The sequence below is a fragment of the Sceloporus occidentalis genome, unplaced genomic scaffold, assembly GCF_023333645.1.
Source record: "Sceloporus occidentalis isolate IW3139 unplaced genomic scaffold, rSceOcc1.0.p SCAF_11, whole genome shotgun sequence".
Classification (NCBI taxonomy): domain Eukaryota; kingdom Metazoa; phylum Chordata; class Lepidosauria; order Squamata; family Phrynosomatidae; genus Sceloporus; species Sceloporus occidentalis.
This window is the reverse complement of record NW_028316991.1, coordinates 1,300,705-1,328,594: the sequence shown is the minus strand read 5'-3', so window position 1 is coordinate 1,328,594 and position 27,890 is coordinate 1,300,705. Positions and strand designations below refer to the sequence as shown.

Below are 27,890 nucleotides of genomic sequence, written 5' to 3'. Positions count from 1 at the left end.
AAAGACCCAAACACCTGTGTTTCCTTGCACTTGCTGTGGCGGTGTTGCAATAAGGCACTCAGCTTACATCAGCTTAAGCGTGAATTATACACGGAATGATGAGCCCAATCGTTTATATGCTTTATCGTCACCACTTTGGTGAGAAGCTTTAAGTAGAAATGTCCCCGTTGTACAGCGCTCTGGAATATGATGGCGCTATATAAAACAATGAATAATAATAATGCTCTATCGGTTGTTATAGGTTGATCATAAATTAAACAGTTGGAATTTGCACCATTTTAGATCAATTTATTTACTCTGGGTGTATTTTAGATCCTGGCATCCAGAACCCAAAATGTCCCAAATAGTAACCTACAAGCAACCGAGAAGCCTGTCATTATATAGGAAGAGAGAGGGTTACGTTTTGTACATGGCCACATGCATGGCAGAGTGATCTAGTCTGTGATTTTAGCATCATGTGTGTAATAAGCAGAGATAGATTTGCCTGAACGGGGTACACAAAAGTTTCATTTAAAAAAGTATGAAGAAATCTGAGGGTCCCCACTGTACAGCGCTGCGGAGTATTACGGCGCTACATAAATCAATACATCATAATATAAATCGCCTTTTTAGCACACGCTGAAAGTCTTCCGAAGATGCGATCGCACATTAGCCAATCCAAATCCTCTATGTGTGGTGGGCGTGCCGCAAAGAAGCCTATTTACCAATCATATCTGCAGGCTTTTCCGCAGAGCCAATAAGATTGCGGGCAGAAGAAGCACCTGGATCGCGGGTTGTATGAATAAGGCCAGCTGATCGGTAGTTTGCGTTGAGATATCGGTGGGTTTCCGGGCTATTTGTTGCACCGGGTTAGTATTAGGTTAGCGCCGCCGGTCACATAGCGAGGTATCGTGTGTGTAAGTGGTGTGACGTTATATAATACTACGCGGGGGGCGATTCGTCTACCCAGGGCGTTTGTGCCGCTGCTCCGCATCGCCTTTTCTCTCCTATGAGGTTAATTAGTCCTGAATTCGCTCCGTGTGTTTTGCTGCCGGGGGGGGGGAGTTGGGTTATACGGCTCTGCGTGACCGCTGCGTGGCTCAGCTTGTCAGTAATCGGCACCCAACTACTGCTCAATCATCTCATCTAGATTGTAAGCTCCTATGTGCAGGGCCCTCCTCATCACCTGTCTCTCTGTCATCCTATGTTATAAACTACTTGTTATATCCTGAATACCCTTTGTACAGTGCCATGGAACCTGATGGCGCTATATAAAACTACAAATAATAATTTCACTGCTGACATGTATGATTTAGGAAGCTGATGCAGGAAGCGGTCAGTAGTTGATGCTGATGATCTCAGTGACTGCTTGGTGTGTCTGGATAAATCTGCCCCCAATGGCAAGCGTGCCTGCTGGGCCAATATATTAATTCCAGTAATGTGTTCCTATAAACTTCCTCTGCTGCAGGCTTGTTGTTGTTGTTGTTCTGGTGATGCTCCCTGCACAATCCCCACACTGAGCTGACGCTTTATGGCAATGCTAATGAAGTCCGTTCCTCAATCTTTCATTAGTCTATAGTTCATCACGGGCGGTATGATAAGGAGTTGGGTGACGAGAACAAACCTGGAACACCTACAATTAGTCTGAAACTAATGATGACCTTGATGTCAAACCGTCAATATGTGGTGCATGTAGTGTGACAGACTTCAGTAATGTACTTCTGTGACTGTAAATGTGTTCTTATCTGTCTTTTATTAGGTTTCTTTAGCACCAACATGGATTCTAAAGATGAAAGTTCAATCTACCATCCGGAGCTGAGCTCTGTCCTGGATCCTTCAGCTTGCGGTACCATAAGTGAGAGCATTGATTCTTCCTCCTTGGTGTCGGTAAGGGTCGCAATCACAAACGTTTCATCATTTGGACCTGTTAATGACCAGTGTGTCTGTATGGCCTGTTACTACCCCTCTATCTTGTGTTGGGGTGGTTGTGTAACTGTAATCCACTGAGCAGTTTGGGGTTAAGCTGGGAAGAAGCTTTGATTCTTTGATGGCTTTTTTTTTTTTTTTTTTTGTTTACATATATTTTTCCTTATTCTGTAACTTGCATTTTTTTTTCTCTCCTTGAGAATGACCCGGTGACCCATCCATTGAAAGTATATTTGAGAGTGCGACCCTTTTCTAAAACGGAGCTTGCTAGCGATGAATCCCAGGTCAGTTTATATTGATTTCTCTATTTGTAGACTTTTCTAAAATCAATCTTATTGGATAATTAGAACAGAATGTGGCATCTAATGGGTTAAAAATGTAACTCGTTTAACATGCTTGCTTGCTTCTTATCCCTAGGATTGCGTGACTACTGAAAGCTCAGAGGTGGTGTCTCTCCAGGCTCCTAGAGATTCATCTGCTATGAAAAACTGTGAAAGGGGCATCGGCCAATCTGTACACAAATTTACTTTTAGTCGGGTCAGTAAACTGGGCCAAAAATGTGTGCATTATCCTGTATATCATGCTTCCCGCTCAGCAGATTTAAAGTTCAGCAAGTTACTCTTCTTCCCTACCAAGTTGAGTCACAATTTCAGAAACTCTTTGGTCCTAGAAGTTCTTAAGAACTTTAGGGTTTTCTGTTCAGTTTGGGCCTTTTTTCATGTGCCTTTTTTACTTAATGCAGATTTTTGGCCCTGATACATCCCAAGCTGAGTTCTTCGAAGGCACAATGAAAGATTTAGTCGATTCCTTTGTTACTGGCCAGAACGGTCTCGTGTTCACGTATGGAGTAACCAATGCTGGGAAAACATTTACCATTCAAGGTATGAAGGTCTTCTCGCTTCTTCCTTGCCGCTCCTAGCTTGAGGACACTTACTGAGCTTGCCATTGTCTCCTGATAGGTACCCCAAAAGATGGGGGCATACTTCCACGGTCTCTGGATGTCATCTTTAGCTATGTACAGGGAAGGCAATACCCAAAAATGAATTTGAAGCCTTATCTTGGCAATGATGTTATGAAACTGGATCCTACACAGGTCAAGCAAGAAGAAGCCATGAAAATGTTGCTTCTTTCTTCACTGAAGGAGGTTAGTATTTGTTCCAGTTAATCAGTTCTTTCAAAATAAGCATATGTCTTCATTAATATGCATAAAGGAACCTTTTGATCATTGTAAATAGTTTGACACTCACAAGGACAATATACCTGTCTACTGAATTGGTCCAAGCAGTAATTCTCTGGATGGCTCCTCGAGGATGACCTTCTGGCAGGCAGTGTGATTGAAGCATTTATTATGAACCGTGTGTAACTATACACGTGCAACAATGCTAACTTGGCTGTATGCCTTGATCGAGAGAGATTTATAAATACCTTTTTCTTATATAGGATGGGATGAAGACTTCTTTAAGCTCCAGTAACCTGAAGCAAAGTGTGCCTACTGAAGTACCATCAGACTTGGGTAACGCATGCTCTGTCCACGCATTTAGATTCCCAGGGTGCAATAAATTCAGCATATACCATTAAAATAAAACTCCTGTCTAAGGCATAAATATTGGATTTCTGTCACTATATGGCCATAATATAAAGGATGATAATAATAATAATATTGCCAAGTCTGCCACTACGTCGAAGTACCCAAAGTTTGAGTCCAATCTATTTCTTTCAAGGCTATATTGCTTACCAAGGTAGTCTTGCATGATAAAGGTCTGAGCCTTTAAGGCTGGAAAATGGGCAGATCAGATGAGCAATTTGGCTCTTATCTGCCATAACACTGTTTCCTAAGACTGTATTTAAGACTGTATTGAGTTTTAAACCAGCTTAAGAATGCACTTACTATATGTGCAATGTGAGTAATGCATATCATAAATGCCAATAGTAATCTCCTTATAAAGCATGCTAAAAGGGAGATAATGCATAGCTGGTGCAAGTACTACTTTGCTGCCAGTGAATCTTATAGCCTTAACTTTTTGTGACTGACTGGGACACTCTAGGAGTGACATGCAATGGTTAATTCCTCTACCTCTGCGATGGTTGGACTAAAGTGTGTTTATGAATTGTCTTCCCAGTTTAGCTAGACTAGTTAATTCCTCCCAAAAAAGTTAAACTTGTATCTAACGTGTACAAAACTGGGACTCTCATGTTGAAGTAGTGTGCCATCTGCAATGTCTGCTCTTCGCAATGAGCCCATGTGTATCTGCCTTGTATGCCTACATACTGACTCGAATGCCTGTACATGGACTGCGTCTAATGACTCTTGTGTATTTAGGGGATGACCAACACCTTTATCAGTTCTCCACTTGGGTGTCATTCTTTGAGATATACAATGAGTATGTTTATGACTTGTTGGACCAGTTTCCCTCTTCAAAAAATCAAAAGCGACCAGCTTTAAAAATCTGTGATGACCAGTCTGGAACCTCCTACGTGAAAGGTATTTTGAGAACTTGCATTGATGATGTCTGTCTTCTAATAAGAAAACAATCCCGACCCTTGCTTGCCAAAGTCTATAGAATTTTATCAATGACTTGCTAACTTAAACCAAACTCTGTGTGCTTGGATACCTTGCAATAGTCCAACCTTCTGGAAAACCAAGGGCTAATAGAATAGAGCATAGATATGTTGCCAAACTCAAGGCTGGTGTTAAACGATAAACATGGACACAACTTTCCTCTACATCAGTATTCTACTGATTCTGAGTCTTCCTGGAGATTGTTGCATGACATTTTATATAGAAAGATTAGCAGATAATCCTTGACACACTAAGAGCTGGCCAGCTATATGTAGTCATGAAGACTTCCATAATTCCATAAAGTGCACGTTTTCTTTTTCATTCTCTGCTGTAGATTTGAGGTGGTTTAATATCACTTGTACAGAAGAAGCATGCAAAATACTGCAAGCTGGCAACAAAAACAGAAGTCTGGCATCTACTCGTATGAACCAACAGTCCAGTCGTAGGTATGGCTTTATTTTGGAAGAAGGGCATTGCCGGAAGTGTATTAAAACTCCATAGGGCTTTATTCAGGTTTTCATTCTTCAGGAACATGCCATGGACTTGTCTCGTAGTGCGTTAATCAGACTTGGTCTGTGCCTGTAGATAACATTTAGACAAACAAAAAAGAAACTGAAGACATTCCCAGGAACTTGTGTAGTTTGTGCGCCCCCCCCCCCCCCAGTAACTATACATGTCTAACAGTATGTTTGTCCAGACATTTTGTTGAAGAGCTAAAGCCGCTCTGTTGGTTATATGGATTCAACATGTCTAATTGTCATTGTCTTGTTACTATTAGTGTGCCGTTGCCTGGAGATTGTGTGTTTTATATCTTATAACTTTTTTTCTTTTAACAGCCATAGTATATTTACTGTACGGCTTATCAAACTAAGTTCTGGAGATGACCCTAGTGTACTTGGCACGTCAGAGTGAGTATTTAACACATTCTATATTAATATACCTATAGCTTTTAATTGATAAAGTAACTTGGCTCCAGATTATTTCTAATGTGACACAATGCGAAATGTATGTGTATTTCTGACCTTGTCAAACATGTCTCTGTACAGAATTTCTCTCTGCGATCTGGCTGGCTCTGAGCGGTGTAATAAAACTCAAACCGTTGGTGACCGCTTGAAAGAAGCAGGCAATATCAATAATTCTCTGCTCATCCTTGGCAAGTGCATCGCTGCTCTCAAGCAAAGTCAGAACCCAAAGTAAGTTGAGGCCAATAGCTGGTGGTTTGGCATTTATTTATTTTTGTATTTTGTGAACATAATCCAATATACACTAAAACAGTGGTGCCTGTGGCTTTTTTAATTTTTTATGGAAAAGGTAGTTTTGTATGACTTATGACACGACTTTTAGCTGTTCTTATTACTGGCGTTGGTCGCTATTGTCACTAATCTATACGGTATTATGGCAAAACCAGCGTTTTCAGTTTCTCATGATAACAAACTTCTCTTGATTTCACTTCTTGGTGCTTGGAGGGTTTAAAATCCAAGGGTATGGAATAAGGGGCATATGCTGGGGTATCTGAAAGAAGGAATCTTAAATTAAGTTAAAATGTTTAAAGCTAGCACAAGGTGGGAGACACATTTTATCTTGTGAACCTGTTTTGCCTTGAAACATTAATTCGATTGGCCTCTTTCTCCCAGAAAAGCCAACTATGTTCCATTCAGGGAAAGCAAACTGACTCGTCTGTTCCAGCCATTTTTTTGCGGAAAAGGAAAAGCTTGTATGATTGTGAACATTAACCAGTGTGCGTCTACATATGACGAAACGCTTCATGTTATGAAATTCTCAGCAGTCGCTAAACAAGTGAGTGGACATCCCAGATTCCATATTATGTTAGAACTCGGCATATTGATTAGCTCTTCCTCATTGTCGCATACTTCTGTTACTGATTGTTACGCCCTCTTTGCATGATGCGTGGGATGCTCAGACCAACTTGTCGCTGTAGTGCTAAATGCAAGAATGCTTTTAAGAATTTAGCCACGTTGTAAGTAGGTAATGGGTGACTGCAGAACTATTTTGGTGACGCTCAAGAAATCGAAGTATTTTCAGTTGAACAAGAATTTTTTTTTCTGTTGTTCATTTCTCATGGTTCTACAGCATTCCTTATTTTGTGAAGGTTAGGCTAATGTCTCGGAGCTGAATGTTTTCACTAGTCAAATAATCTGTGACCCTCAATGTTGACTCCAAACTTCTCCTTCAGATCAAACTCTAATACACTTACTACAGCCTTGTTTTTTATTTCTACTATATTTTGATTGAACTATCTTCAATTACTCCCAGGTTGTTCAAACTATTCAACCAAAAAGCTTTGAGTTCATGAACTCAAGACTAGTGGGAAAAGATGGTAAGGTTATAATTGATATTGATGCCAATGTGTCTATTGAAGACCTCCTTTCAGAGGATGAAGATGAAGAAATGGATATAAGTATCTTGAGTCCAGAGGTAAGGATCCTGAATGGGTATTGGTAAGATACTCCACTTCATAGTAAATGTCTGAAGTTCAAAGTTACTGTCCAAAGCTAGAACCACAGCTTTAGCCATGAAGAGTAACAAACACAATTATCAGCCCCCAATTCAGTTGGATGCACCTACTTATTGTTCCCATAGTGCGCCAGAGACTGGCGACACCGGCAGCCTTTTTTTGCCAGATGCAGTTGGTCACTACACTATTTCGATCCATGTGCTTGCTACCTTAACAATAACGTAAATCACCAGCTTATACGTGATTAGATTAGTGTGTATATAAAGGCTACACACCCCTGTTAAAATACCAGGTTCTGGTGATGGTAAAGAATGAGACAAAGAACATGAACAATTCAATTGCAAAAAAAGCTCACAATAACCTGGTTGCATAAGTGTGCACACCCTCTTATAGCTGGGGCTGTGAAGCATTAACCCATCACATTCAAACTCATGTTAAATAGAAGTCCGTACACACCTGCCATTTAAAGTGACTCTGATTAATCACAAAGTTCAGCTGTTCTAGTAGGATTTACTTGACATTGGCTTAGTTGCATCTCAGAGCAAAGCCATGGTCTGCAGAGAGCTTCCAAATGCATATATGTGTGCACTCGTACGTGATTTGTTATTGTAGATAAATATATAAGATTATATATAATATATAATCATATACACACCAACCAAGCTTCAGGGAGCCCCCTCTCTGAAAGGAACAGACAAGTCAACATTACGTTCCTGACATGACTGTTTAGCAGTCCTTAATCCCTAAGACTGTATCCATTCATGTGAATTGTGTCTAGAATAAGTGTTGTGGCTTGGTGTTTAAAATCTTGTTTAAAAAAAAAAATAAAAAAAAATAAATTCCAAGAACTCTCTCACTACAAAAAGTGACAACTCTAAATTGATCAGGATTTTGGAACTGTAGTTCTGAAAATTAATCTTTGAATTCCCAGGACCTTCTGAGAAAGATAGAAGAGCTTAAAGAAAAGTTACTCGCTGAACGCCAAAGCAAGCTTGTCATTGAATTACAGATAAGGAAAGAGATGGGTGAAGCTATGTATCAGCAGATGGTGGATCTTGAAGAATCTTATGGGTAATGTAGGATGGTCTTCTATGCTCTTTCATTTGCCTAAAACTTAATGCAAGCCCCGTAGATGCCTTTAAAGAAAAGCTTTACTACAAAACTGGGTTTTCTTACTCTTGTGCATGTGTTTGCTGTAAATGGTTTCCAGTCACAAGGAATGAGACTCTTCAGATGTTCTGTAGACTTGTTGCTACCTCCTACCGGACCCGAATGAATTACAAGCTTAATTGTACTGTCAATGGGCACCAAAATTCTCCTATAGTTCCACCTGGCTGCTGCATATGTCCACTCTATATAAAGGGCTAATTGTGGTCTTTAATAACTAAAAATGACATGTGCAGTGGACGGGAGACTTCTTTTTAGATGGGATTTGAAGTCTGATTGGCTTCTATACATGTACTCCATGGCTTGAATGGATGAATATTGAGTTGCTGTTGAAAGTTTTTAATATATGGAACTTGGATATCTGTTAGTAGGGTGGCATCCAATAATATATTATAAATATTTAGCAAACGGTTTGAAGATCTAAAAGAGAGCTATGAAGAACAACTGGAGAACAGGTTAGATATGTACAAGAAGGCAATAAAAAACCATGCACACCGGCAAGCTCTGGAGGAACTTGAAGAGAACTATGTACCACTGGAAGAATTTCAGATGGAACAGGAAAAAGTTGAGGTAAATCTCTGGTATTTGAAATATGGGCACTCCTATTATGTTAAATGCAACTGTCTGAGTTACCTGCCCAAGCACAGGGATATTTCCCTTTAAATTTATTTTTTCTTTAACAGGAACGAGATAACAGAATACAAGAGTTAGAGATTGCACTTGGTCAAAAAAGATATTCAGATGGAGATGAAACTAGCCAAGGTAAACTGGTATAATGGCTTGTTTCTATATTGAGAGATAAGTATTCCAGACTTCTGTAATCCAACTAAGCTGCTTTTGCAACCCATACTAGGGTTTTTTCCTTTTGTAACGCAGCACCTTCCAAAAGTTTAGAATAACCGCATCATTTGATGTCTGTCTGGTTAGAGGAAGCATGGCCTGGGCTTGCATAGTGTGTGTTGATACCGAATACTATTGCGTAAAAGACTCTGATCTTCTGTTTGGTTCCTTCAACCTGGCCAGATCCTACTGGGATCGCTTTTGCCGTGGTCTCCATGCCCATCCATAGCGGCTCCAAAGATGGAGTACAATAACTTAAGAAATGTGTGTTTGGTGTTTCCCAATTATGCAACAAAAAAAAAGAAAATCCTGTAATTTTGTACTTAAAAACAACCACTAGATGGCGGTAAATGCTTAACACAACTGCCAGCTCTCTGGGCGAGGGTTTGTACGGATGAGCTGCTAAACATTGCCTGACGCTGCAGACCTCGCACACATCCCAGGTGACTGGAACATCCCCGCCATTTGCATAAGTATTTTGCTAATGACCACAGGATACATGGTAGGCCTCTCCACTGGAACAGGCCAGCCAAAGGTTAGATGATGCTGGTTCTGCTGTGACCATTGTACTTGTTTTAATATACGCTTGCTACCCAGGATTCTTTCATCATTTCCCTCCCACCCGTCTTTTCCTCTTAGATCCCAATACTATGCCCCAGGTTTTGGATGCCTTCATGAAAAGGTGTCAAGAGAAAGACAAGGTAAGCCTTGCTTTATTTTATAGGTTCCATAAAATGGTCTAGCAACCCTTTAAACATTCTGTGAAGCCTCATGGCTTTAAACATACTCCGATAAAGTGCCTTAGAACTACACATTGCAGCTGATTATTGCGTGTAGTGTAATAACGTACAGGGCAATGCTGGCACCAAGTGCTCATATGGGAGGTGAATTGCAAATATAAGTTTCACTATCCATTATACTGTCTTTATTTTTTTATAGATCATATCAAATCTAAAGGGTCAGGTTGAAGAGATTAAAGATGATGCTGCATTAAACACTGCACGGTTGAACGAAGAAATCAAAGCATTGAAGCAACATCTAAAAATCAAGGTATGCAAAAAAAATGTCTGGGTGCTTTTCACACTAGTATAGCGCCATCATTCAAAGTTCTGCACAACGGGCTCATGACTGGGCACGGGTTGGCATTTGTTGGTCACCATATCTTACTTGGCGGGGAAAAAAAGTGGTGGGTTATTTGGTTATTTTTAGTTTTGAGACTAAGCTTTTAACTTTTTCTTACAGGAGCAGGAAGTGAAGGGTCTTCAGAACCTCGCGGAACGTGCTATCCAGCTCGAGGCGTCTGTAGCAGAGCTTCAGGGAGAACTTGATGAAAGCCGTAAGCTTGTGTCGTCGGTGGATGTTTGTGAACCAAAGCCTAAAAAGGGCTTGTTTTCCAATCTTAGAAGCATGACTGGCACACCAAAGAAAAACAGCAAATCGACTGTAAAACCAGAAACTACAGGTACTTCTAGGAAAAGACCGCTTTTGTCTCGTGTATAAAGAAGCAAAAAAATCTGTCTGTATATTTTTAATGTTTGTAATTATGTATTTAAATAAAGATTTTAGTTTGTTTTGCTATAAGGATCTTCTTATTTTTGTCTATAGCTCATATCCAGCTGAGTATCGGCAGGTAATCTGTGGTAGCATTCAATGGGTGTTTGGAATGGAAAATCTGTCTTATACCACGTGATGGCCCATCCCTTGAATCTGGCGGGAAAAATGAGCAGGTTCAGTTTGGCGTAAAACTTTCATCTGCTTTGTTTTTGGGGGACAAGGTGCTTTATTTTCTTTCAAATAAAGTTGCCAGTTTGCTAAATTATGAACCAAAATGGGGCTTTTCAGTTAAGTGACCGCAGTAACGGGACATGTGATGACAGATGTGTACATTACACCTGAGTATTCAGTCAGGTAAATTCTTTTTGCCAAGGAACACAACTGACTTTCGTAGTTGGCCATAAAGAATGTCTACGGACTTTACACAAACTGTGTGGCTACCTATTTAACAAGGTGATATTTGCTTCCAGCAGATCAGGTTAAATGGTTTGTAGCTAATGAAGCCAACTACTGCCAGGAATAATCATGAGGCGAGGCTGTCACAGACGACTAATTGAAAGTTCTTCCACAATCTGAGGGCCAAGATCTCTTGGGGCAGTGTGCTGGAGGATTTAGATCTTTTAGCACTTACAATGCAGGCAAGCATCCAAACCAATGTGACCAAGCATGAGACCTGGTAGTATGGATAATGTAGATGACTTTGGGTGGAAACACTGCGTTTCTATAATGCAGGGCCGGCCCAAGGCAAAATGCCCCCCCCCTTGTACTTACCTTTCAGCAGTCCTGCGGCGAGTCTCCCTGTTCGGTCTCGGTGCCGGCTTGTAATGCTGAGCGCCGGAAATCTTCCGGCACTCAGCATTACAAGCCGGCACCGAGACCGAACAGGGAGACTCGCTGCAGAGGAGAGAGAGAGAGGGGGGCGCCGACCGGGTACTGACAGCTTGGTAAGCGAAAACCACTCGGCGCCCCTTTCTTTCGCTTTTTTTTAAAAAAAAGGGCTTGGGGCAGCAAAGTGCCGCCCCTTCAAAAGTGCCGCCTGGAGCAGTTGCCCCACTTGGCTCCATTGTCGGGCCGGCCCTGAGGGTGGGGGTGAGCCTTGTTAGATGTGGGGAGAGGAGGCGGAATAAGGTAAGATGGTGGACTGACACCCATGTTACTGTTGATGCTGTAACAATGAAAAATAAATGCAGCTATTGTCCATTTCCTTAACAACAAAGATGCAAATTGGACAGTGCAATGCACTAGTTTTGTTCAGTTTCTATTAAAGGGTGAAACTGAGCAGAGTTCTAGTGCCCTTCTACACACATACCACACACTCGTACACAACAAATGTTACTGCTGCATAAACTAATGCAATACCCTGCATTAACTGGAAACTGTCAATGAGATCTATTGAATCTCAAACCCATTAACAAAGTACTTTTAACTAGCAATAACATACAAGATTGTTTAATGGTTTTTCAACAAAAAAAGTTCTAATGAAGATTGTTCATACTCTTGAACTTCTTTCTCAGTGTAGTGGATGAAAAACATTGAACAGAGAGGATATGAAACCTTTTAGGTGAATGTTGATTAAACATTCTAGTAGCTTGGAGAGTAAGGGTTTTAAAGAAAAAAACTCTTGAAGAGTTTGATTATGATGTAGACTATAGGGAAGGCTTCTTAAAATACATGAGCTGTGAGCATGTTAGGAATTGAGAATATGCCAGATATTGACTCTAGAAGTTAGGATAGGTGTAAGGATAGAGGGAAGAGTAAAGTGGGGAGGTAGAGACGTGTCTAAACAAAACACTAGAAACATTGTTAGGGGCTAATAGGACAAATGGGTTAATGGTGGCTGCTGGCAGTGAGAGGGCTTGAGGTGCTGTATTAATAGGATCATGAAGGAGGATGGTATCACTGATGCTTAACCTTATTCTTCTAATCTATGCATCTGAAAGTAGTTTGAAATTGTTCTCCAGTTAGGATATCCAAAAACTGGTATCGCTGCGGCTCCACTAGACTTCAGTTGTGCATCTCAGACCAAGGACTTTGAAGTTTGTCCGATTTTAGCCCAATCTATTACGCGATGCAGAATTGACACACACACCCCACCACCACAACCTTAAACTGTTTCTTTCCCAAATAAATCAAGTGTAACCATCTTGTCATTTATATATATAATGTTCTAACATTTATTACAATTGATACAGAATGAGCAAAACCATATGATAATCATAAGCTTTACAACAACATTTATGTACATTCATTTTATGTGAATAATATAAGTGGCACTGCTGGAATGGAGAAGGGGGGGGGGTTTAATAGTAAGTATCTCGTGGAGTTAAGTGCATCTTCTCCATTCAGTAAATACACATCTAGGTATCACGAATACTGCTCACTTTAGAAGCTTGCAGACATAGCTAGTACCTATAATGTTGTCATATCCATAATGCATGTCTGTGTGGGTAAGTTATAACATGCTATAGATGCGTATAAATGCTTGCCGTTCTTGGCCAAGAAGACTGCTGCAATCCCGTTTATGATGGGATTTCCCAAATCACAAGTACCACTGCCAGTTAAACACCCTGAATTGCCTTAAGGTATTTGCTTGTGATGTCCTCAAAAGAAGGCATGTTTGTCACATGAGCACATTAAGATTCTGCCATTCTATAAACCCAAGACCCAAACAAAAAGCTGACCAGTCAAGCATACGGTTTATTCAGCGTATGATGAATTTAATTCTACATAACTGTTGTATATTCACAGCTCTTCATACATGCTTACCAAATTTATACATTATATATATATATATATATATATATATATATAAAAAAAATCCTAGCTATGTATTTTCCATAGCCAGATGTACTGAACACTATATACTTATAGAATCTGAGTTCCATACTGGTAAATTACATCAACTTCTTCTCGGGTAATAAAGGCTATAAAAATGTGATCATTCAAGGTTTAAAAAGTAAAAACTGCTTATTGCTGAAGGCCGAATGTTTTTATGACCTTTATTTTTTATTCTTAATCTTAGAAGGTACTATGTTTGTGAAGAATGAATGATTTGTTTGAACACAAGCAGAAGGAACGCTCCAGCACTGTCGTTGCTGTATTGTACGTTTAAGCTGAGGTAGACTCAGATAGTTGTGAAATGACAACCAAGTGGTGCTTGGTGAGCCAGTGTAGACTCAAGCCTGATTTGCTTTTTAAAGTGAATGACAAGACAAACAAAGCATGCCATGTGTTTGATGGCAACAACGGGCCACCACTAGCTTGCCGGCAGCTAGTGCTCAACCAGCTTCATAAAGGACCAGCTGTGCATCAGACATGTACATCATATTCCTTTACATCAAGCTGGGTTCACAAACGAAATGTTCGACTCTTCGTGACATATATGGTTTGGTTGCTAAATGCCAGAATCCCATTCATACGCGTTATATAGTACATGCCGTAAGTGTCAGAATGTTATTTCCCTGATGTATAGCATGCATCGTTATATATTTCATTCTAACTGTACCATACTGTCATGGTTTACTGTGACATATGGGGAGCTTACAGAGCTGTATCCATAGATCCTGTGCATCTATTATCACACGTTTTAGAGGTGTCCAAGCTGAAAAGAGCCATTTGTATGTATATTAGCAAGGTTACAATATTCCAAGTAATATGACACGATCCTGTACAATAATTGCACATTTTGTTTTTCTTCCAGGTTTGTACGTAATAGAAAACCATAGACTTTACAGATATACGATCAAAAAAATAGTATGTTCCTGGCTACTGTAATTCCAATCTCTTCAGTATTTACAGATTTGAAAGATGTTTGGAAGAGAAAACGGCAAAATGGAATAACCAGTTCAGTCACTTAAAGTAAACGATGATAAAGCCATGCTCTAGGGCTGCTGTTGGTATTGTACTTCTGTTGCTGTGTAGAAATCATCTAGCACACTCTGTAAATACTCAAATGTTGGCCGCTCCTCTGCCTTCTCCCTCCAGCACTGTTTCATGATGTCATACAGTTCTTCAGGGCAGTTCTCCATACGAGGCATACGGTAGCCTCGCTGTAGCGCTGACATCACATCCGCGTTACTCATCCCTAGGTAGGCGGCCACAAAAAGAAGAATTCATAGCCAGACTCAGAATAAAAAAAAAAATGTTTACAAATATTCAAGTGTAGTAGGGGATATGATAAACCTTTACAAGTATGTTCAAAGTCAATACAACAATCTATTTTAGGAATAATGGAATAGATTGCCATCTGAAGTTGTTTTTAGGCCAATTCAATCTATATATATAAAAAAAAAATGCATAGTTTTTCCAGATATAAAATCCATACAGGTTTATCACAATGTTGATTTAGGGTGGGTTTGACTGCCTGGGAGTCTAGAAGGATTTTTTTTTTTTGCCTTCTAGATTTGTGGAATGGTTGAACTTGATAGACTATATGTCTTTTTTTAAACTTAATCAACTATGTAATTGTATACATAACCCATAATCCTTAATTATTCCAAACAAGAACCTCAAATATCATTAGCTTATCAAGTATTCTAAAAACATAACCCATTTCCTACCAGTACCATTAATTTCAAGAATTACAGAGGTGCTTAAGTAACCCACCCCCGCCAATGGAGAAGCTCTGAACTAGAACATTATTCTCGATTTTTTTTCAATATAACCCACTCTGTTACTATAAGGTCTTTACCTGGATAGGGAATTTTTCCGAAGGTTATTATTTCATATAGAAGTATTCCAAAAGACCACACATCTGACTTTATTGTAAAGGAGCCAAAGTTAAAAGCTTCTGGGGCTGTCCATTTTATAGGGAACTTAGCACCTGGAAGAAAGAAAGAACATGTAATTGAAAAGCATCTCACATTGCCACAACAAGCACACTTCAGGGAGCTTTGCAGGCTCAGAATGTTATGAAGGACCAACCAAGGTGAGTTTCTCTTGCTAGAATGACAGAGCGAGGCCTGCATAATGCATAGATGATGTAAGATGATTTTCACAAAGTTCTCAGCTATTTGTTCATGAAAGACTTCCCGAGGTCGAAGCTTCATAATCTATAGTGATGTTGGCGAGTTGGAATGGTCCAATTTATCTGCAAATTCTATTTTACATTTGGTCAGTTACTGCAGTATTCTGTGAAGATACTTAGATTTATTCAATAAGCCTCAAGAAGGTCCATGAAGAAAAGTGATAATTTCCATCTGGGATGCTGCATAGACCAGTACACAACAGCTCTGAGCTAAACACCCAGCTTGGACCCACTAATACAAGGAGAGATTTAATGAAGAAGAATTTGGGGAAAGACAGCTGTAATTGAAAGGGATTTTAGATACCCAACTCAAACGTAAGAGATTATTGAATGCACCTTCTTACTTATTATGTCCAATTCATGATATATGTAAAGGTGAAGGAGAAAACTAAATACAAATTCCTAAATATCACATTTGTAGCTTATTCCAGTAATGACTCCTCAAAGTTTTAGCCTGGCTAATATAAACATTCTGTATATAAAGCCATGCATTCACATTTTAGAGCAGTATTGCTTGTCTCCACTCTACCATTGAACCATTGAGGACAATAGGGACTATGACCCAAGACAAGCTGAGAGCGGGTACACCGCATGAGGCCTGTGCTATGGAACACCGCTCATTTACACCATGAACAGCTGCCTTGGTTTTGATGCCACGGGTTTGGTCAGATGAAGGGATTGACCAGGGATTAAAATCATTCCTAGTACTTTAAGGCCAGACACTAAAGGATAGGTTGGGCCTAATTTGGGTTTTCTTAATTATACTCCCTGTGCTCTTTCCCCATGCGGCTTTTTCAAAGCTGAACCCAGAGCCACCCTCTATATGATATTTCACCAATGTCTGGAAGAACACGCTATGGTGAATTATTAAGCAGATGATTTAAGCTTTTGTTGACCAGTATATTATTTTTCAAATATAAACACAATGCTTAATTATCCTGGGCATGAGACTTAAAAAATATATATCAGGGAAACATATACTGTACAATATATCTGTCTCTAAGCAAGTCTTATCCGGGAAGTCCCCCCCCCCCCCCACACACACAAACACACACACATTGCCTTGAACACTAACTGCAGAAATGAAATTTACCTTGAAAACATCCTATTAAGTTTTATTTCAACCTGGCAAATAACTTACCATAAGCAACACAGTCAGAAGGATTAAGAAAAGTATGTGTGTTCTAAGCACTTGTGGATGTTTGCCCATGACCTTTCCCTATATATTATGTAGTAGATATTTAAAGTGCTGTGAAATGTACGGCACATACCTTCTCTTGCTGTATATTCATTGTCTTCAATTACTCGGGCTAGACCAAAGTCGGCTATTTTGCACATTAGAGATTCAGACACTAGCACGTTAGCTGCTCGGAGATCACGGTGGATGTAGTTCTTCCTTTCTATGTAAGCCATACCTTCTGCTATCTGTAACACAGATTGGTACCTTCATTAAGAATACATATAGAAATCAAACAGGTTATTGGTTTCTAGTTTGGGATAAAACACCGCCATTCAAGTTCTCTGCAATAAAAATACAGGGCAATGATTTCCACGTTAATCATTCAAGTGGCAAAAGAGTCGGTAAAGCATCAGTCTGGAACAGAACTATTACTAAACCTTTGTATGCAAAGGGCGGAAGCAGCAACTTATTAGCGTGAAAGCGATTAAACATTAAGTACAAGTAAAGAAATGTGAGCTCATGCTTGCTTATTACTATTGTCCACTAGAAAACCTGGAAAAACAGGTTTAAGTTGAAAATGGTATCAATAAGCATATGAGTCACACGGCAAATAAAGCCAAAACGGTATAGGTCTTAGAAACGGCACATTTAATATGTAACTACGGTATATACCGCAAGCCTGTGGCAGCAAAAGTGCACAATGAGAAGAAAATCAGATACATGAAGACACCGAATTCGAAGGATACCCTGTTGACGTTTATGTCTTACTGCACTGGGTCCTTCTTACAATATTCTGTATCAGAGAAGATCTATAGCTTTGCATCACAATTACTTCTACTTTTGTTTCAGTTCCTTTTTTCCCCCTTACAGCTTAGAGATAGCAGCAAGACAAATGCTGAGGCCTAGTGTGACTACGTTTACCAGGACACACATAATTCTGACGCATTGTTGATTAGCCCCGAAAAAACACTGCCCTGCACTATGTGGGATGTATAGACTTATGGAAGGGAATCACTTAATCAGTTACACATGCCCCATACTGCAGGGCAGCATTTTACCCGGGCTGCTCAGCAATATGTAACAATTCTATGTGTTCTGGAAAACATGGCTGATGTGGTCACCCTACAGAGGCCCCTTCTCAGAGTGAACATTAGCCCAAGTCCGTGTGTGATATTTACATTGTATTCTTATTCGATAGAGGTCTTTTATGGATATGGCTTTCTTCCAAGCAAAATAATATAAAAAAACAAAAAATCTAGGTCATTTTAGACCATCTTTCTTGACATCTCTGAGGTAGTGAGTTGACAGATGTGTAGAGCCCATTAGTCAATACTAAGTGACCTGTTCTCCTAAATGACAACAACAACAAAGCTAAAAAGATGAAGAAAGGGCCAGGTCCATCACCTGGTACTGCATCCTGAAAAGGGACAATTTGTTGATCACCAAATGAGGTTAACAAGCTGCTAATCAGAATGTACTGAAAAGAACAGCCGTGTCCCTTCACAACAGATCACAAAGCCCCCATTTGCTCATCTCCGTGCCAGTTTCTCTAGCAGACTTGTCCTTTAGAGACTGACATCACATAGGCCTTCCCTGAGTTTGTCTTCATATAGAGTTTGTCTCGATATTTTCCACACCATTATTGGCAAACTGACAGCCTGCAGGCAGGATCTGGCTTTATGCTTTCGTCTATAATACAATTATTTTAATTGCATCTTCCCCGCCAGCCTACCACCAGAGTACGGTAGAATGCAGCTTCGATGCGTTATAATGTTGTTACATTCCATTGCAAGTAGAATCAAAGATGCAAATAGCGTTTTGTGATCTTTAAAGCAAAATCTGCCACTCCCGAGTGTAAGCATAGTGTGGGGCCACATGTATCCAGCTGCCACATGTACATTAGCTATTGGCTACTGGCCTTAAAGTAATATAACAAGCATATATTCATATACACATACAGACAGGGACAGTGAAGATAAGTATTATACCCTGAAACACCAAGTGGTGTAAATGATTTCGGTCTATAATCACTGGAATAAAATGGGCAGCCTCCCTCCCTCCCAAAAAAGAGGACTTCTGCTTCAATAAAGAGTGTCCTGCTGTATAACCCTGCTTGCGTTACTGTAAATAAAGTCAGGTTGCCATCAGGCATAGGCTGGAGGACATGATCTTCCCAGTGCCGCTTTGGTAAAAGAAAGTATTCTTTATTGCAGAGCCCATTGCTAAATACTACTTTGCATCGCTGTCCTTCATCTGGTTTACTGTAAGCAAATCTAACAGGGAGGCCACTGTGCGTCAACTGAAAATACCTTGTGTAGGGTTCCAAAGCAGGCATTCAGTGATAAGCAAATACCGTGATCATTGAATATGAAAACACGCAAACATTTTTTACTAGGCACAATAGCTATCTATCATTTGGCTGAATGCCACCTTGAAGCGAACGTTGCATTTGCATCATCAGAGACAAGACTAGAATAAGGTTACTTATTCAAACAGATATCCCCATTGTTATTACTGTAAACAGCTTCCTGCATTAACAATGGGTAATGTATCTGGTCCCTGGCAAACGGGTAACAGTAATGCATTCTTGTGAATGGTCTTGTTTCTTAAAGGGGGAGTATACCCTTCATACATAGCTCTACTGAGTGGTGTAATAAATATATATATAATAAATACTTATTGCCTGAGGCTGTAAACCTCTGTTTTACACTAAATAACCCTTTCTCTCTGGATATAATTAACTAATAATATACAAAAATGAGGAACAAAGGACTTACAAAATGCTCTTGAATTTTCAGCTACTCGGCAGAAATAAAGAGAAAAGTTCTCTTCTAGGAACCTTCCATGATTAACACATTTTCAACCAATTTCACAGAAGTGAAACATTTTACAGTAAAATGAAGAAAAAAAAAAGAAGTCTAAACTATTTAGTCTGGGTAAGGAGTGACTCTACATTTAAATGTGGCTATTATACCAGAGGACACACAGCATCTGTCCCTGCCAGTTGTCTTGGCAGTACTTTAATATGGGTGAGGGTATAGGGCCAACTAGGGTGTGGGGCAAGCTGTGGCAACTTGGTCTTAATATAATAAGTTTACCTGGGCAGAGAAATCAATCAGCTTTGGAAGATATTGTTTTACACCTTCATCACTCTTAAGGAAATCCAGAAGGCTTCCTGACAAGAGGGAACAAAAACAGGCAAATTAAGATATATCCAAGAAATTAATTCAATAAAAAAAGAGTAAAGGCATTTTGCACTGCTAGCCCATCCTGAAATAGCGATATACGATGAAATGTGGTGGGTGGTGGGTAAAGTAAAGGACAGGCATTTATACAGAACAAGTTTACAATAACAAGAGTTCTTACTGTCACCTTTTAGTCCATCCGACAGTAATGCAGACTCTGAATGGTAGAACTTTTATGCTTGTGTACCATACGAATAGGACATGGAGAATGCACCAGTTATGCTACTGTTTAATTTGTTATAGAATTCTACGCATAACAATTAAGCATTCCCCCAAAAATGTGAATAAGGGAAATAATAATTTCTGAGTAGGATATGAACAGGTACACTTTAAATTCTCTGGATTAATAAAAGACCAAAGTAGTGTACCAGTTCTGTGACTCTTTTTACATCATTTTCGGCACGAGATGAAAGAAACCTTTATTTATCACAACTGCAAATATATTGGTAAGAAAACAATGTCGAGATCTAGTATGATTATGCCCGAGTTGACGTTCTTAACAATGCATTGTGACAGACAGACACATAGATAGGCAGGCAAATACACACCCTTCGCCATGTATTCTGTGATAATATAAATCGGTTCTTCTTTGGAGACCACAGCGTACAGTCTCACTAATTTGTCATGCTGAAGAGTCTTCATGATGTTTGCTTCTTCCATGAAAGCCTGTGCTGACATGGTACCAGGCTTCAGTGTCTTCACAGCGATCTTAGTATTATTATTGTAGAAACCTTAAAAAAAAAGGTAGTAAAAATAAGCTACAACTAAAAAAAGGCTTATCAAAATGCTCCAATGAAAATGGATAATACATGCTCTAAACATGTTCTTAATCACAGCATATTGATATCATATTGATTATACTTAAGTGGCTCAGTCCCACAGGGGACGCAGAGACACAAAAACATACAAAATATGTAGTAAAGCAAATACATAGATGCACACATTCACTTTTCCCGGCACACATTACATATTTTGTTTTTCTCACGTGCACACAACCATTCTCTCTTACACAAACACATACATACATACATACACACACATAGATATAAAACCTTTAGAAGGTATGATACTACTGCTTTTAGTATCACCACACATATTTATGTGCACTAAATAATCAGTAGGAAAGTTTATGTCCTGAGCATGTTGCCCTTCTAATCATTCCCTCCACATCAGATTGCACCAAATTGATCGTTGTCAGCAGATTTTTGCAGGAGAAGTAACGTTTCAGCGCCTGTTCGTTTTTAATGTCCAACACTGGCAGGTTTCTCTTAAGAAGGGCAAAGCCTGCCCTGAATAATTCAATTCTTTGAATAAACCTCCCTGATTAGATTAGACATTACACAGGACCACCCAAGCTCTTCCTGCAGCAGAAGCTCACTGGGGATGGTCCTTCATAATGTACAGTGATATCATGGAGTTGAAACCACGTCTAATGAATAAACCCAAAATAGTTCTAATAATTATGCCAATCATATGACATGTATTTTTTTCCATTTTCAATATTTATTCCTCCTTTGACTGATGACTTCCATTGTCTTGCAACAAAAGTGTTAATGCCAGTCTGCCCCATTTATAGTCCCCAAGTGGTGAGAACAGAGGAAGCCGGGGTGGAGCGTCACATGAAATTAATATCCAACTGAGTGCAATAATCCGTAATGGAAAAGGCTTCTCGTAAAATGGACAGCAAGCATCATCAAATCTACAAGAGGAAACATCTTGAGGCATATAGGTCACACTGTTGCAAAAACTGACATTGTCATTTCCTGTCCTCTTAAATACACAAAGAACAGGACAGGCAGTTACTGGCTTATTACATCCACACTGCCAACAATTATTGTTTGTTGCTATATGAGCAAATTATGTTTAACCCCTTAAGGACAATGGGCGGTCCCTAAACCCATTGAAAACAATGCATTTTGAGCCCGTACATGTACAGGCTTTATCATTAAGGGGTTAAAACATAGTACTTATGAAGAATAACTTTGCGAACACACAATATAGATATTATAATTATAAAAAAAAAAATTCCATTTCAGTCTGTACTGACTGTATCTCCAGGAACGTTGACGTACTGCGTATGTACTTATAGCATTCTTCGAATTGTAAAAGAAAAAAAAAGGTATTGGGGTGGGGAAAGGGACAAATGCTTAGGGCAGGAATGTGCAGAACCCATAGGAAATATATAATTACCATATACACATACATACATACATACATATACATATTATATACATATATATATATATATATATATATATATGCACACATACATACATACATACATATATATATATATATACACATACAGGGCCGGCCCAAGGCAAAATGTCGCCTGGGGCGAATTTTAAAATGCCGCCCCCCCCCTTATCTACCCTTCCTCTCCCTCCGTCCCTGCGGCCCCCCCCATTATCTACCCTTCCTCTCCCTCCGTCCCTGCGCCCCCCCCATTATCTACCCTTCCTCTCCCTCCGTCCCCCCCCCCCCCGTACTTACCTTTCAGCAGTCCTGCGGCGAGTCTCCCTGTTCGGTCTCGGTGCCGGCTTGTAATGCTGAGCGCCGGAAATCTTCCGGCACTCAGCATTACAAGCCGGGTACCGAGACCGAACAGGGAGACTTGCCGCAGAGGAGAGAGAGAGGGGCGCCGAGCGGTACTGACAGCTTGGTAAGCGAAAACCACTCAGCGCCCCTTTCTCTCTTTCGCTTTTAAAAAAAAAAAAAAGGGCTTGGGGCGGCAAAGTGCCGCCCCTTCAAAAGTGCTGCCTGGCATACATACATCTATATATATATATATATATATATATATATATATATATATATACACACACATACACACACATATATACACACATATATATATATATATACATACATATATACACACACACACACACACACACACACACACACGTAGCTACATAAATTTTGTACGGAAACATGTCCAAGTAAAGGGACACATGCAAGCCCCTACCTGCACATCTCTGTTACTACCAGAATGATCTCTGCTCCTGTGACTGCAGACTGCTTGCTGGGGGATCCTGACAAACTAACTCTGAGCCTTGCCTTTGCTAACAAGTCCTGCTGTGGAGGGCAGGAAAATATATAAATGACAGCAGCAAGTAAGCAGCAAGCGGGAGTCCCTCTGCTACTAGGGGCCCTGGGGAAAAAGCCCTGGTTGCCAATCGCTATCTGCTCTTGATGGTTCTGCCATTCTACCGTAACAGTAATGATATTTCTAATGCTGCACAAAAAAGTATCATATTCAGCAAAGCTATTTAAACTCAATTGAAGCTAACAAGGAACTCTGCAGAACTGCCAGGAACTTCAAGTTTCACAACACAGTATGTCATAAGCTCAGTCTGATTGTGAATATATTTCAACAAGATTTATGTTACTGGGTGTAAGAAATAATACAATTTACTCATAGTCTACTCCTCACAAGCACTTCACAGCAAAGTTAACTTATACAGTTATGCCAATCTGTAGTAAAGTATGAATAGCTGTATGTAAATAAAATAGAGCGCGTTTCCCGGAAATACACAAAACATCACATTTTTAAGCAGGTGTTAATTATTGGCATACAAGTTTACAATCGTTCTTATTTTTTCCTGCACAAACAGAAACTAAGAACACTGTAGCAGGTCCTGTCTTCTTGCTGGAACGGTCAGTCCCAAGAGGAACTGTCACACACATGGTAAACGGAAATACTCAGAATTAGATTTTCCAGCTCTGTCTTCACATCTGCAAGCGTAACCAGCACTGTAGCTGCAGCTTCGCACCGAGATAAAGACGGTTTTTCCTTATTTTTAAAGAATGGGTTATGATCTCAGCAGGTGGATATTCTGAAATTCTGCACTACTGAGGTTATACAAAAAGTAGACGGTCATATGGTACACACAAACACTCCCATAGGAAGAAACTTTCTGTTTTTGCCCAGCCCTTCAGGCATAAATGTTTCGTCATCGTCCATGTGGCTTTCCACTACTTAGTACTGTGACGCAACCTCATATCTTGGCACTCTGCGTTAGTAAATTGTTCTTAGTGGGAGTACGGATATGGAGGTCTGGGCTGGACAGTTTTTTACTTAAATGGACCAGTTGGAAGAAAATGTTATGTTCTCTCCAACTAACTCATTGATCCATGGCCCACTGGACAGTGCCTGTCAGGGTATCAGCACCCAGGAAAGATTTTTTTTATATTCTCACATCAATTTAAATAGAAGCCAATGCAAAAGAAATATGTTGTTGACCAAGAAATCTATAAGCTTGTGAACTTACCCATCCAAACTTCGCCAAACTGTCCAGCTCCCAGCTTCTTCACCAACTTTATGGAATCTCTAGGTATTTCCCAGGCATCTTTGTCCCACGGCTTTTGTGGTTTAGGGCTATAACATGGTTTTTCAAGTTTCCTGCAGAGGCCGTCAGCTTGTTCTACAAATGCCCACCAAAAAATGAAAAGTTAATCAACCTGCCATATGAAATCTTTCACACTAACTAATTTTCATTAACACATTTTAGACAGCCAAACAACTTTAAAAATAACTTTGTTTCCTCAGAAAGCCAAAATTATTTTTCATATGGATTTGGAATTTTAAAATCGAGACACACCTGCTAAGGAACATTCTTGTAGATCTCAGCAATCCTCTTTCACTGCATCTGCCATATGACATACTTGCTAAATATTGGTCAGAATTCCACTTCTCAATGTACTAGCAGTCCTATTTTCAACTATTTTTCACATATAGGGGAAAAACATCCCCTAGCTCATCCATCAGTATTATTACCAATCTAATCAATATGTCCCATATATCCCTCGTAAAGAGGAACAAGTGCCTATTTGCGACTCTCTCCTTTCCTCACCTTTGAGCTCAGAATGGCTGGTGGGTATGAATATAGCACAGTTTATAGAAAAGATTATTATTATTATTATATACGGTATTTAAATAGTGTAAAAATGGTCTAAATTGCTCATATGTATTATAACTACAATCGCTGCTCAGTGCCATCTCATAATGGCCATCATCAGTCTGGCTCCTGTACTAATTTTATATTCGACAGCACAAAACATTTTCTTTTTCATTCAAGTAGCCAGTAAGCATTTGTTATATTTGATAACATTGTAATTGTTTTGGTGCACAATCGTATCAGAATGTTTTCACATGTTTACATTTGAAATAAACAAAAAAATACATTGAAGTAACAGGGATAAAACTCACTCTGATAGTGACTGATCATATCACTGATACACGAGAAAGTAATTCTAGGAGAAATATAGTAGCCCCCATTGTCCAATGTCCTTATTTTGTAGTGCTTTATGACATCACCAGCTTGGGGGTCAAAATCTCTTATCGACAACGAGTAGCTGCCTGTTAGAGAAAATTAAGAAAAGTTAAAAAAATAAACTCTAAAATAAATATAAAATAAACCGGAATTAAAAATGAGTAAATAATCATCTAAATGCTTTAGCTATCCTGCCCCACTCAATTTCCCATTTTTATAAATGTCTTATAAGAAACATTATCCCTACTACTAATAGCCCCAAATGTTTTTCTGGTTTTTTTACATAAAATATTTAAATGAAATAACAAAGAAAGACTATCCTAAAGTTTGTTTGGTCAGCATGTTAAACTTGATTTGTCTTATTGGATCAGCAACTTTGATTAAGGATGGCTTTCTTCATATACCAGGTTAGAATACAGATGGTTCAACGCCACTATATAAGTATTTTGTCTCAATCGGGTCTCTTACCCTTGGCATTCTCTGACCCTATTGTCAAGACAAAACGCTTTACACTATGTTTGCATCAGTAACCATTTAAGGTCACCGAGAGGAACGGTCACATGGTCACATGATAAATGGAAAACGTCTATCATTCTTAACTTACTCATATTTATATGAGTGTTTATATCTGCTAGTGTAACCAAAGGCACAGACATGTGATTAATGCAATATTGGTTCCATTTTCCATGATGCTTCAGGGCAAGAATACACTGGAATCCCCGACTATTACCCCAATACTGACTATTTCTCACATTTCCTCTGTAATTATTCCCATGAGTGTCAGAGTAATAAGAAGCAATTATAAGGGGTAACACCCATACTGAACTTTCAAATAAACATGGCCAATTATGAAGGCCACTTTGAACCAGGTTTTATGACATCAGACTTGCAACTAATCGCAGCATTCCCCTGACCAAGTGCCCTACACAACTTTGCCACACATACATTAGGCCATAAAAGCTGGGCAATTCTAATAACAATCAAGGAAATGTTCCTGCTGGATGTTTTATCTTTATCACTTTAATCACCAATTGCCGTTTATACACAGAACCCGATCGATTTGCATCTAAACATATTTGATCAAGAACTGCCTGAAATGTAAATCCTCCATAGATAATGACCGAGCTGAAGGAATAAAGCCAACCTTTTGATGTTTCACTCTCTCTGATCAGGAAAGCCCCAACATTATTTCCAGGAGCCAGCAGTTGCCTTTCTGCATCTTTTCTTGTAATATCTTTGAAAAACCATCTGAGAAAGAGAAACAATTATGGGTTGTATCCAGGATGGAAAGGAATAAATGCTACCAAACTTATAAATAAGTCGATGAACGTACTCTTCCTTTTCTAATGTGTTCTTTTTGGCTACGTAGTTGCTTGGAATAAATCCTTCCTTCTTCGTTAACAAAGATTTTGCTTTCCACCATTCTCCGTGCCTACAGAGAAAAACACATTGCTTATCGGTGAATATATTTTAGGTTTCTCTTTCAAGCAAAAACATAATTTTGCTGTAGAAAATAGACAGATCACACGACACACGAACATTCTGCAAACTCTCCTGATAACTTTTCCTTTTGTGACACGTGGCCCATCAGGGCTTGCAAGAATGGTGGTGCTCACTGTGACAGAGGTTATCTAGCTTGGAAAAAAACGTGGTGTGCTATAGGCTGCAAGTAGACGAATGAGTGAAGTTTATCTGGAAATGTATGTTTTCTCTTAAACTTAAGCTGTCACATTTTTTGTGAACGTCGTTAAAGAGGTAGCATAAGTGCGGCTGTGAGATTCAACCTTTTAACTAAATTAATCAAAAGCTTGCAATTTTTGTCATTCTATGCATATTTTAAAAGTGTTTTTTTAATCGCATGGAAACTATGATCTCTGGCAATCTTTGGTTATGATATTTGGCAATACATAAAATATTTAATACATCTACTTTCCTGAAGTTCTTTCTCCACCCAATAAACAACATTTCTCTTAATCCATTCTCCTTCATACGATTGCCCCTGGATTGCCGGTATTAGAGTAGGTATTTCTAGTTGGCAGTCCACAAGGCCAATAACTCTATTTGAGCTGGCCCTATCATCTAATTGAAACCAACTGCAAAACAATGGAATAGTGGGCGAAAGCACTTACTCTTCAAGAACTTTCAATTCTTCTCCTTTCTTGAAGGTCAAGTCATCCTGATGGATCCCCTGATATGGATACAAGGCTATCACAATATTCCCAATCTCTTCTGCACATAAAACAAAACGTATATTGTTTTTAAACTATTGAACAAGTGACATAGCTTGTTTGGAAAAAAACACATAGTTCCATTTTCTGTAAATAAAAATACCTTGCATTTGCAGTTCTTGTCCAGGTAAGAGACCTCCAGCCTTACCCTATACAAAGAGATGGCAGAAATCTGGTTATATTCTTGGTACGATGAGACATTTTGTGTAAACATAACAAACAAGGATTCTGGACTACAAATTGTATGATCTGCTAATTGTTAAAACATATTAAAAACTTGATTTACTATCAAACATATGATGCCATGCAATGCTCTTATCTTCCTTACAGAAACAGCCTAAACTTAGTACGTACATCATATTCGCTAAAACACTAATGGTGCAAATTAATGCACTGATGTCGATTTACTAAGAGGTGAGGAATTTGAGACACA

General features: G+C 39.3%; 2 protein-coding genes across 2 annotated transcripts; one reads left to right on the top strand and one right to left on the bottom strand.

Annotated features, from left to right (window-relative positions):
- Positions 1 to 98: 98 nt before the first annotated feature.
- Positions 99 to 10,448, top strand: LOC149305411 (kinesin-like protein KIF20A). Its single transcript, XM_089477497.1, has 19 exons — positions 99 to 138; positions 1,739 to 1,866; positions 2,106 to 2,189; positions 2,323 to 2,442; positions 2,648 to 2,786; positions 2,865 to 3,049; positions 3,346 to 3,418; positions 4,226 to 4,387; positions 4,800 to 4,911; positions 5,302 to 5,373; positions 5,512 to 5,658; positions 6,100 to 6,262; positions 6,740 to 6,901; positions 7,873 to 8,012; positions 8,513 to 8,678; positions 8,792 to 8,870; positions 9,588 to 9,649; positions 9,888 to 9,998; positions 10,191 to 10,448. The coding sequence occupies exons 1-19, from the start codon at positions 99 to 101 to the stop codon at positions 10,446 to 10,448; spliced, it is 2,403 nt and encodes an 800-aa protein (XP_089333623.1).
- A 3,935-nt stretch (positions 10,449 to 14,383) lies between these two features.
- Positions 14,384 to 27,585, bottom strand: LOC149305410 (tyrosine-protein kinase Lyn). Its single transcript, XM_089477460.1, has 11 exons — positions 27,561 to 27,585; positions 27,359 to 27,458; positions 26,563 to 26,661; positions 26,374 to 26,477; positions 25,166 to 25,315; positions 24,228 to 24,380; positions 20,502 to 20,684; positions 19,807 to 19,883; positions 16,800 to 16,953; positions 15,193 to 15,324; positions 14,384 to 14,586 (listed from the first exon to the last, which is right to left on the bottom strand). The coding sequence occupies exons 1-11, from the start codon at positions 27,565 to 27,567 to the stop codon at positions 14,384 to 14,386; spliced, it is 1,362 nt and encodes a 453-aa protein (XP_089333586.1). The 5' UTR covers positions 27,568 to 27,585.
- Positions 27,586 to 27,890: the final 305 nt, after the last annotated feature.